General features: G+C 39.4%; 1 protein-coding gene across 3 annotated transcripts; it reads right to left on the bottom strand.

Moving 5' to 3' along the window:
* Positions 1-246: 246 nt before the first annotated feature.
* LOC135558865 (GATA-binding factor 6-B-like) lies at positions 247-9,980 on the bottom strand. Of its 3 annotated transcripts, none has more exons than XM_064993046.1 (7): positions 9,874-9,980; positions 8,064-9,023; positions 6,471-6,637; positions 5,668-5,793; positions 5,291-5,378; positions 5,101-5,189; positions 247-3,139 (listed from the first exon to the last, which is right to left on the bottom strand). In XM_064993046.1, exons 2-7 carry the CDS (start codon positions 8,965-8,967, stop codon positions 2,969-2,971), a joined length of 1,545 nt encoding a protein of 514 aa, XP_064849118.1. In that variant the 5' UTR covers positions 8,968-9,023; positions 9,874-9,980; the 3' UTR covers positions 247-2,968. The 3 variants fall into 3 exon arrangements, with proteins under 3 accessions (XP_064849118.1, XP_064849119.1, XP_064849120.1); XM_064993047.1 differs by having other exon boundaries at positions 9,878-9,972; XM_064993048.1 differs by lacking the exon at positions 9,874-9,980 and adding an exon at positions 9,312-9,802.
* Between the last annotated feature and the right edge of the window lie 973 nt (positions 9,981-10,953).

The raw sequence follows: 10,953 nt of genomic DNA, 5'->3' as shown, positions 1-10,953 counted from the left end.
TGACACTCAATAAATTCTCCAACATCCAATATGTCAAAATTGCAGCCAGATAACCTAAAGCTCAGGCATAAATCTAGCCATCTCTAAAATGTCTGTGTCTACCTATGGTATAATTTACAAGCTATATTCAATATATTTCACACTGTGACAGGCACAATACAGTTGATTTAACACACATTGAAAACACTGATAAAACCATTGTAGTGATTGCATATCATGGCGTAAAGAAGCAATTGTTGCTGTGTGTAAGAGGAAAGGCTCATTTTAATACAGAATGAGAAAACAACTAGACCAACACTGTCTGGAAATTCAAAACCCTCGGGGATCCATTGCAGCTTCTCATAACATATTTCCCTTGAAGGTACCATCTTAAAAATGTACAAACTGTAATACACAGTTTTAATAAACGATTTGATAACGTTTGGTTTATTATTCCAGCATGAAGTAATATAGTGGAAATCTTCATACAAGTTCAAAAAAAAATGGAAAGTAGGCTAGGGCGATTTATATTTCGGAATATCCGTAGGCTACTAGCTTTTTTTAAACCACCCTGAATCATGAGGTGAAATAATGTAAGTGAGGAATACCACTGCCAATTTATTTAATGCCAATATAACAACAAATGTCTAAATATTATTCAAATATAAGGGGTTATTTAATATCACAATTTCAAAATTGTTATATGTACCTTCACAGCAATTGGCTAGATGGAGCTAAAACTCTTGCTGCAAACTCTGGCACATACCACAAAAACACTGTGATACAACGACACACCAACAACGTGTAGATTTCCTTAAAATATTCTAAGATGGGTAATTATTCCAAAATTCACATATCAACAGAACAATTTATTTCAAATATTGAAATAATATCATTTACAACTGTATCAAGGATAAAAACAACCAACCAAAGAAATACAAATATCCAAACCAAAAAGAAATAGGAAAAACAATGTTATTAATAAACATGATATTTCAAAAAATAAATAAATCCAGAAAAAAAACTATCACCAGGCCCTGTTTCAGCTGAACGACCCTGATGGTGAAACTGAAATGCATTTTAAAACGGCAGTTTCACAATGACCTTCAGATTCATTCCACCGAAAATTGACGTTCCCCAGAGAACGAGAGGAATTTGTCTGGCCCTAAAATGGATCCACCGAGAGTTCTGCTGAGCGAGGCGCCATTCACACGCCTGCTGGAGGAGAGGGAGACATACAGTATGATCTGTGTATTGAATGGGAAAGTCATATTTCCACGTCAAAAGTTGAAAGTCAGGAATATGTACTGTAGAGCTTTTGACATATTTTGAGTAAAAGTACAAGGGCGCGTTTGTATTCCACTTTTTGTTGCGTGTTGAGTCAAACCAAAATCAACAGTGATTTGTCATATAAGGTCATTATGTCTTGAAACCAGTGAAAGGTTGTTTTCTACCTACAAATGAATATTTTCACGTCACTGAAACATAATTGTTGGCATAAATCACACGTTTAAGATTATTCTCAATTGAAGCTACAGTTTCATCACCGTGTGTAAATGTGTAACATTTTACTCATTGACTAATTTTGTTTTATGACAGTCTACAGTTGGTTGTAGGAACAGCCATTACTCTTTTATCAACCAAAACTTATTAGGGGCAATTTATCAATTCCGCATATGTTTGTCCATATAGCAACATTACAGTATTTGATGTTGACCTTATTTAGCCTTTTCATTTCATTTTTGTCAAATTTTATATAAACATCAAATGCATGTATAAATGTATACTGTTTCTACCAGTTAGGTAGTCTTGTTGCAGCCAGATAATATTGCAGCAGTCTTCTTTTGCCCTTTTGTATTGAAACAAAAATATGCATCTATAAAACAATTGTGGGTGCCATTCATTCAAACAGTACTTAGCTTGCTGTTGTACACGTGTCAAAGATTTTGCGGACATGTTCTCTCTTTTCCTCGCCTAAACCCCCCCCACTTCTACCAATTTCTTTAAAAAATAGTACCATAAAGTGAACAGCATTTTAATTTAATCTGTAGGATTTAATTATTTGCGAATTGAGTTAATCATTCAAAACAAAAACTGACCGACATAGGATGTCGCAGTCTTTGATACCCTGTTTAAAACCAAGAGTTTCAGTCAGATACAGTAAGAGCTATCAGTGGAAAAACGTGCAGATTTACGATCACTGTTAACAACTACTAACTCAACAAGAGAGAAGGAAATACAAAAGTATATTAAAAAACGAAGATATAAGATTTTTTTGTTGTTTCAGTTCTACTCTATGTCCATATCTTTATTTAACAATCATAGTCATATGTTCAACAATGGAAGATTAATAAATACTTTCTCTTGATTCAGGAAGGTTGTCTTGGTAACTTGATAGCTTGATTCCAGTTGCAAAAAAATGATAATCAAAATGTCCTCTGTATGCATGGTTGCGCTTTTCTTAAGCACTAATATCCAATTAACCACCTTTGTCTTGAGTTGGGGAATCCATAACATTATGTACAGGTTCATTTCAGACATTTTATCCACCTCCATAGCTGAGCGAGAGAAGGAGAGGAGAGGAGAGGAGAGGAGAGGAGAGGAGAGGAGAGGAGAGGAGAGGAGAGGAGAGGAGAGGAGAGGAGAGGAGAGAGAGAGAGAGAGAGAGAGAGAGAGAGAGAACAGCAGGTCGGTCCGGAACACGTCCGAACTGCAGTGTCAAGAATGCATCAACAGGCCTCCTCTCACTTTCTGTTAAGGCACTAAGGTTTTCTCATAATTCTGGAAATCAATCCCAAATATTCCACAGACGTTTCAAACTTGCATGAGCGTGGAGGGGGGGGGGGCTGTCTCTGTCCAACTGTTGTTAGCTGGGAAGTAGGAAACAGACCCAGAACCATCAAGGCACAGAATATTTCCACCACACAGCAGCAGGACATCCAAAGAGCGAGAGAGGATAGTGTGGTGGGTTTCATCCCCAGCTCGTGACTCAGGCAAGAGCCATGGGGCACCAGGACTCTCCCCTGACGGAGCCGGCTATGTCTGGAGACTGGGTGAGGCCCACGCTGGTGTAGAGACTATCCTGGCCTGGGTACTTCACAACGGCAGAGCCATCAGAGCCTGAGCCATCCGCTGGTCCACTCAGGACAGAGGACTGGACCTGGAATAGGACAGAGAAATGTTAGTCACAGATTAAAAAAGAAATGACTGGGTCTTTCCATAAAATAAGTGCCTTTTTGCATCCCTTTGATATTTTTACTAGAAATTGTGAACCAATATTGAATTCTAAAAGCCTGGTATATTACATGAAGTGCCCTTAAATATAGACCACATGTATAATTCAATAAATTACATGAACCCTGTTATGTGAACTGAACACTCGTTTTTAATATGGTGAAACTATTCTTAAAACATTTAAATAAGAAACATTGAACATCTAATAGTCAATAGTGTAAAACCCGTTGAGCCTGGTTTGACTATTTTTGGCAATTGTCTGGTGTTTTGTGGTAGAAAACTGATTGGTTGAAGGATAACACATCCACCTTCTTAGCCATAAATAGACAAGCTAGAAATGTTTTAGCACATTTTGTTTACTTTTTTAAAGCTTGAAATCAATTGCTGCTCCCTGTTGCACACAACAAGCTTCCATTCCTCCTGTCACAAGGGAATTTAAGGCTGATTTAAGATGAAATCGTCAACCATGTTATGTCAACCCTGTTACTTTATTTGCCACTTAATAGGCACTCACCATAGTAAGTTTTTATATAAAATCTTGAGATTGGAAAAAGTATTTTTTATGAAGTTGAAAAGGTGCTCTTAATGACAGAATGTGAAAATAAGGCGAAATCAAACTTTTTTGGGCCAAATTACATTTCTTAAAAGGCACGGAATCGGTGGAACAACCCTACTATTCTCCATTGGTTTTCTATAGTCACAACCAGTGCTTCCAGAAGCCTATCAATGATAAATCTTAATTTGTAACTGCTAAAATGGATATACACTGAGTGAACAAAACATTAAGAACACCTTCCTGATCTTGAGTTCTGCCCTCAGGGCAGTCTCAACGAGTGGTGGATCACTCTTGATATACACGGGAAACTGTTGTGTGTGGAAAAACAAGCAAAGTTGCAGTTCGTGAAACAAACCGGTGCGCCCGGCACCTACTACCATACCCCATTCAAAGGCACTTAAATATTTTGTCTTGCCCATTTACCCTCTGCATGGCACACATACATAACCCATGTCTCAGTTGTCTCAAGGCTTAAAAATCCTTCTTTAGAGAACAAGTGACATCGGCGTTCGCCTGGTGAGTCTGTCATGCAAAGGACAGGTGTTCATAATGTTTTGTACACTCAGTGTATAGGCCTACATGTAGTGAATCTCCACATTATTATAGCAAACCGGCCCATTTATCAAATGATAGGAACAGACAATTGTCATGAATAAAATGTACTTTAAATAGCCCTGTAATATTGTTTCATTTGGAACAAATCAGAGACTATGTTTTAGGACAAAATTCCAAAGAGCATCATCTCTGAGAAATGCAGACCACTTCCCAGAACCCATTACAGACAGCCTTTAAATACCCCTGTAGACACCAGATACAGTAGGCTACATCCCACATACCATATGACTCAATACTTTTGAATCCAGTATTATCAGGCCAATATTATTGCTATCACGAACATATAAGAAGAAAGTGTATTATTAGCCTGCCTGATCCTACATTTGTCAACAGTATCCATTCAAAATAATACCAATTAGTGCAATAAATAAAACGATAAAATCCTATTTCATATATATATATATATATATATATATATATATATATATATATATATATATATATATATATATATATTTATTTTTAAGTAAAAGTGGATCTATACTACCAAAACCGTGGACTTATATTTGTCGCTAACTGAAATGTGTGGGAAGAATTCAGCCGTGCATAATTTGTTACACAAGACATATCCGAAGAGGGGACAACAGTCGAATCTCAATTGCAAACGACGTTGAGTCCGTTTTTATAACACACGCGGCCTATCCCGCACCTGAATATTCGTTTTCTTTTTGAATACGCTATATCAAAATATGGATCGTTCGTATTAACCCTGGCACCTGCGTGTTGGGAGAGCTGTTCTTCGAGCAGTCTTCAGAGTTGGAAGAAGACGTCGACGTCGGAGTCATGACGACTGAATCACTATTTCCTGTGGTAAAATTATTTAAAAAGTATATATATATAAAGAGAACCATACAAGTGAAGCATTTCAATTATACGAGAGAGAGAGAGAGAGAGAGATCTGCTTACCAGAGGATCCCTTGGTTTTGTTCAAAGTTTTAGGTTTTCTTTTCCTCGTCTGAATTCCCTCTTTCTTCATGGCGAGCGGCCGAGGTACCTGCAAAAATAACGACTACATTAGTCTGTCATGTTTTTTGGTTACACGTTTTGTCAATGTATGAAAACATGTACATTGTCCTTTAAATATAAACTTTATTATTAATAATAATAATAATTTATTAGACACACTGAATACAGTGATCCCGTTTAATATTTTTCTCGATAGTCATTGAAACAATTACGCACGGTAATTAGGCACGTGTCAGTTACAATATTCTCTGCATTTGTCGAACATGAAGTTAATAAAAAGGGGTAACTTGTGACATAATGTAAAGATTGTGTCTTACTCCATGTAATTTTGTGTAGAGCCCACATGCGTTGCAGACCGGTTCTCCTTCTGCGTTTCTGCGCCACAAGGTGGTTGTGCTCGTCTGACAGTTGGCGCAGGAGAGGCCGATTCGCCGGGATGATGACTGGGAAAAGGAAATATATAAACAACGATAAACACACTGGAACATAAAGATATGAAGCTACGATTAAACAAAGGTGAGCGCGTGCTGTAAACGTGAAATTGAGAGATGTCTGAGCCCGCCGCTACCTGACCAATGGAATCTTTGGCTGTGATCCAAGCACTTTAATTCATCATTGGATATGAAAGGCATGGATTCTCCTCTCTTATGACTTATGACTCTCTTTCTGTTATCTGCACTAATTTCCGAACAATAATATTGGTCATATTCATGTCATCCATTTAACTGGCAGTTACGTTCAGCTTATTACCATGAATTTCATTGTCAGTGAGTTCGTGGAAAAAGGGCATCAGTCGTTTGTTAGTGTGCGTAATAACTGCGTAATGGCGCCAGGAGAATGTGTGTCTGAAAAGTTTTTTTTTCCGTCACGTAGCCTCTGTACACTTGTTGACCCTGACTAAATTACCGATATGACAGCCAGAATGACCTTGTTAATATATGAACGCTGGCTAAATTGAGGGTGCAATAAAATGGTCTACCGTTTAAGCGATTTTTTTGTTTAAAAACAAAAATCACCATAAGGAGTATAGAGATCTGAGGTGATAACCTTAAGCCATTGCTTTACATAAATAGACAGGAAATTGAGTGGTTAAGTAGTCCCCTGAGCGTGTTCAGCTTACCATCCGCTTCTGTGGTTTAATTAATGGCCGACTGAGTCCATTCATTTTGCTGTACAGGCCGCAGGCGTTGCAGAGAAAGTGGCCCGTGCCATCGCGTCTCCAGAGCGGCGTTGAGATGGAGCCGCAGTTGACGCATTCCCTGCTCTCTCCCAGGTCGTCGAGAATATCTGCGGGAAACAGATAGGCAATACACCAATCACTTACATGACACTTCAGAGAGGTGCTTGGGCATTAAAAGAGCCATGATTTTTCTTAGGCTTAATTGAGCACCTGCCTTCAAACATGTTATTGTACATTGTACATTTTTAGGTTTTTTAAAATGATTATTCACCATTATTTTCAAAATGAGGTATATTCTAGGCATATGTGATAGCAAATTAAGATTATACATTCAATACACAAGGAGATTGCACTTTTGATTGTACTTTAGCGATGCTACTTTAGGGTAGCCTAGTGGTTAGAGTGCTGGACTAGTAACCGAAAGGTTGCAAGTTCAAATCCCCGAGCTGACAAGGTACAAATCTGTCGTTCTACCGTCATTGAAAATAAGAATTTGTTCTTAACTGACTTGCCTAGTTAAATAAATGTTATCTATGTCTAATGCATTAAGTTACTTTAAGAAACTCATAATGTTTCCATACTAGTTTTATATGTGCAGTCAGAGGGTGTAATCAACAATGTATTTATTTGAGTTACACCAATAAAAATATCAAAATATGATAGGTTTAGAAGTCGTTATAAAACATTTAATATCAGGGATAGGCCTAAACTTTAATTCACGCAACAAATGCATTGATAATAGCCTATGTAACTAATATATAGCCTTCACTATTAGAAAAAAGGTTTCGGGTAGAACCAAAAAGTGTTATATTGCTTGCTTAATTTATGGCACCCCTAAAGGTTCTATATAGAACCATTTTGTAGGGTTCTTTGATCAGAACCCCATCAGAACCCCAGGTGTTTTTCACTGAACCAAAATTGGGGTTCTAACAAACTTTGGGGTTGCCATATATGAAGCAAGTATAGAACCCTTTTTGATTCTAACCAGAACCTTTTTTTTCTAAGAGTGTAGGGCTCCCGAGTGGCGCAGCGGTCTAAGGCACTGCAGTACAGTATAAGAGGCGACACTACAGACACCGTGGTTTGAATCCAGGCTGTATCACAACCGGCCTTCATTGTGAGTCCCATAGGGCAGCGCACAATTAGCCTAGCGTCATCCGGGTTTGGCCGGTGTAGGCAGTCATTGTAAATACGAATTTGTTCTCAACAGACTTACTTAGTTAAATAAATAAACAAATATAGCCTAATTAACTTGCTATTCTAAAATGGAACATATTTACCCTGTCTTACAATTACTATAAAACATTTATTTTAGCTCAGATAATTTCCTTAACCAAATTGAATTAGAATTTATTGGGGCCCATTAGACCTAAACACTTGTAATCGTAAATTACCATCACATTGTTTCACCCATGCCCTTGTTGCTTATGCGTTAAACAGCTATTCGATAGCTGGAGAACTAAAGTTCTCACATAATGGAAGTCCACATCATTAATCAGCTTTCTTCGACACTTTTGGGAATTGTAAGCCTACCTCCATTGGGTCCTCGAATCGTCAAGGGCGCACCTCTGCTTTGCAAAGTGTGCAACATGGTGTTATCGAATGGTCCTCCAGGCCAAGGCGAGGACAACTGGGATAGCTGCGGTCCAACATACGGGGAGTAGGGACTGGCGTAGGATCCACCGAGGGGCCGCGGGAGACCGTACTGGTCTCGACTGCCCACATTCAGCGGGTTACTGTAGCCGTTATCCCTGGACGCTACGTTGTTCATTGGCGGGCTTGGAGGGTAATGGAAACGGTTGGAGGTATGAGGACTCCCGGTGCTGTAGGAGGGACTCTCCGGAGTAGACTGCGACCAGACTGAATGGCTTGTGACCGCATGACTAGGCTGTGCAGACCCGCTGGCTTGCAAATAAGGGAGGCTGGATATCATGGGTCCCACCCGGGAGCTCGGTACATAGACTGGAGAGTTGGGGTTGGAGTGCATATAGCCCCCAGAGGGCGAGTCGTACCCCGCCTGGCTCTGGTGGGCCGCCGCGATGGCTAGTGTTTGATACATGTCGCTGGGGTCGACGATAAGGCCCCCCTTGTGGTGCGGGTGTGCTCCACTAGAGATGATTAGTTTATTGCCCTGGTCTAAATCCGTGAACAGCGTGATGTCCTCTGTGGTGGGCAGGGCAGTGTTGTTGTGGTGTCCGTGTCCGAAGTGAACGTAGGAGTGTAGAGATGGTCTACCTGGCCCCTCGTCACGCCGGTGTCCCACTAAGTCAAGTTGATCGGTTGTCGGCGGTGACCTGAGTCCCTCCGAGTCGTGCGCGTGGCCGTGACTGTCCCTCCTGTCCTGACCACCGTGTAAGTAGCTCTGTTCAGCCGGTGACCCTGGGCTGCTGGACACTTCTTGCTTGACCATGGACCAGCTGTTTTCGCCCAGGTCCATCCAGGATCACTTTCCATACACCGTAGGGCTAGAAAATCGTGAGGGTGTTGTCTGCCCTGGGAATGAGAGAGAGTATGTTATTATCAAGATCAAGTAGGCTAAAAGGGTATATCATATTGTAAATTGTTAACTTAAAACAGGTCATTGGGCGTCAAGTAACTATTTCTGGTATCATAAAGGATCTATGAGATGAGGTAATCAAAATCTTATTACAATCTCAAATATTCTTCCCAAAGATTTGGTCCAAAGAGTTACATTTGAATTACCTTTCAAGCGATACTATTAATTTGCAAGAAACATGTAATCCCCCATGATAACAATATCATATAAATTCCATAGCTTACCCTCTGGGAAACTGCGTAATACAAACCCAACATAGCCCTTGATGTGGGGCTTGGTTTCATTTTGAAACGTATTCGCGTACATGACACAAAATGATAGGCGAAAGGCTAGGTTACTTAGCACACAATACTCGATCCTCGCTATTAAAACTATATGATGGTTATAGACTAATAGTTACGACATGTTTGGCAATACCACCTAAGGTATTAATCCATTAGAAATGTAAGCACACCGCGCGCTCTGATCGGAGGAGTTGAATCCATCCGTGTCAAAACCTTGTCCTCCCCTCTCGAGATAGCCTCTTCATAATTACAAAAAAACACACACCGTTACAGATAGGAACAAAATGCAATATATCTTTGGAGCAAAGTGATAACCGCTTGATAAGAAGCATAACAGATAAGACCCAAGAGGCAGGGTAATTGTGACAAACCAATACCCCAAATGATTTAGGTTCTGCGCAACTGGCATCCAGGAGCACGATCACTGAAACCAGATGTTTTACCAAGACTGGACTGAAACATAGAAGACAAAAGAGGAGAGGAAGGATTATTCACCACACACCTACTCGTTCTGTGCCATCGGTCGCTCGTTGAAGTTCCCTATAGTTTCTGGGTCGTAGCTGGTCTCTGGGAAGATAGGAATGAAAGCGTTAGCCTACTGCGCGCTTGACGAGGTTTTTAGAGAGGAGGCGCTTCTCGAGGCTGCAGTTGGAATCTGAGGGCGTTCTCTGATTGGATTTCAGTTTAACAAACATATCAACTGGTTGAGGGTGCTAGCCTTTGAGAGACTTGATCATGTCTAAAATTACCCAAACTGTACATGCAATCAATTTAACGTTTCACAGTAGGCTATTGCCTTTTTGTTGTTGAAATAAAATCCAAATTCATATATCAGAGAAAAGCTTGTTTTGGCATCGCACATTGGTTTACTCACAAAATAGTTAAGATATTTAAAGAAATATGATATTACCTGAGTTTTATTTAGAGCAAAAAGGGGGATTTTTCATAATTGACATCAAGCCTGGTTTGAACGGATATTGCGTACAAATTAGTTAGGTGTACAAACCACGACTACCATGATGAACATTAACCTATCAGAGGCTCACAAATTATAGTAGGCCTATCATTATAGACATTAGACAAATGAAGTAGTCCCTAGGCTAACATTCTTCAGAATGTGTTTACAAGTTCTGGCAAGCAATACATTGTAATAATGTAAGATGTTACAGAACTATCGACAAAACTGTTGGCATCGAATATAGAGTTTAAAAAATAATATTCAATTTAAAAACTTTTCAATTTACAAAGTTAAATATTTAATAGCATATCAATTGCACCATACTTAAAATAACTAACATTGAATGATAAAATCATTATAATTAGAAAGTAAAAGGCCCTAAAATACAAACCTCGCTGAGAACAGCTATTTTAAAATCGCCTCTTTTTGTTTATTTATTTGTTTATTCTCAATTTCGGCGTTATGTTAGGGCAGACCATTCACAGTTAGTTTATTTAAGTGAGCCCTTAAATTGATTAAATGGGGTCACCCTCGGAAGCACAAACTCTCAGCACGTATCTGTTGTTGCAGAGAGGATTTACATTGAACTGGCGATGATTACTTCAGTTGGAATATACATTGGCT

The sequence above is a fragment of the Oncorhynchus masou genome, chromosome 17, assembly GCF_036934945.1.
Source record: "Oncorhynchus masou masou isolate Uvic2021 chromosome 17, UVic_Omas_1.1, whole genome shotgun sequence".
NCBI classification, from domain to species: Eukaryota; Metazoa; Chordata; class Actinopteri; order Salmoniformes; family Salmonidae; genus Oncorhynchus; species Oncorhynchus masou.
Note: the sequence above shows the minus strand (reverse complement) of the source record. Positions and strands in the feature narration are given on the sequence as shown.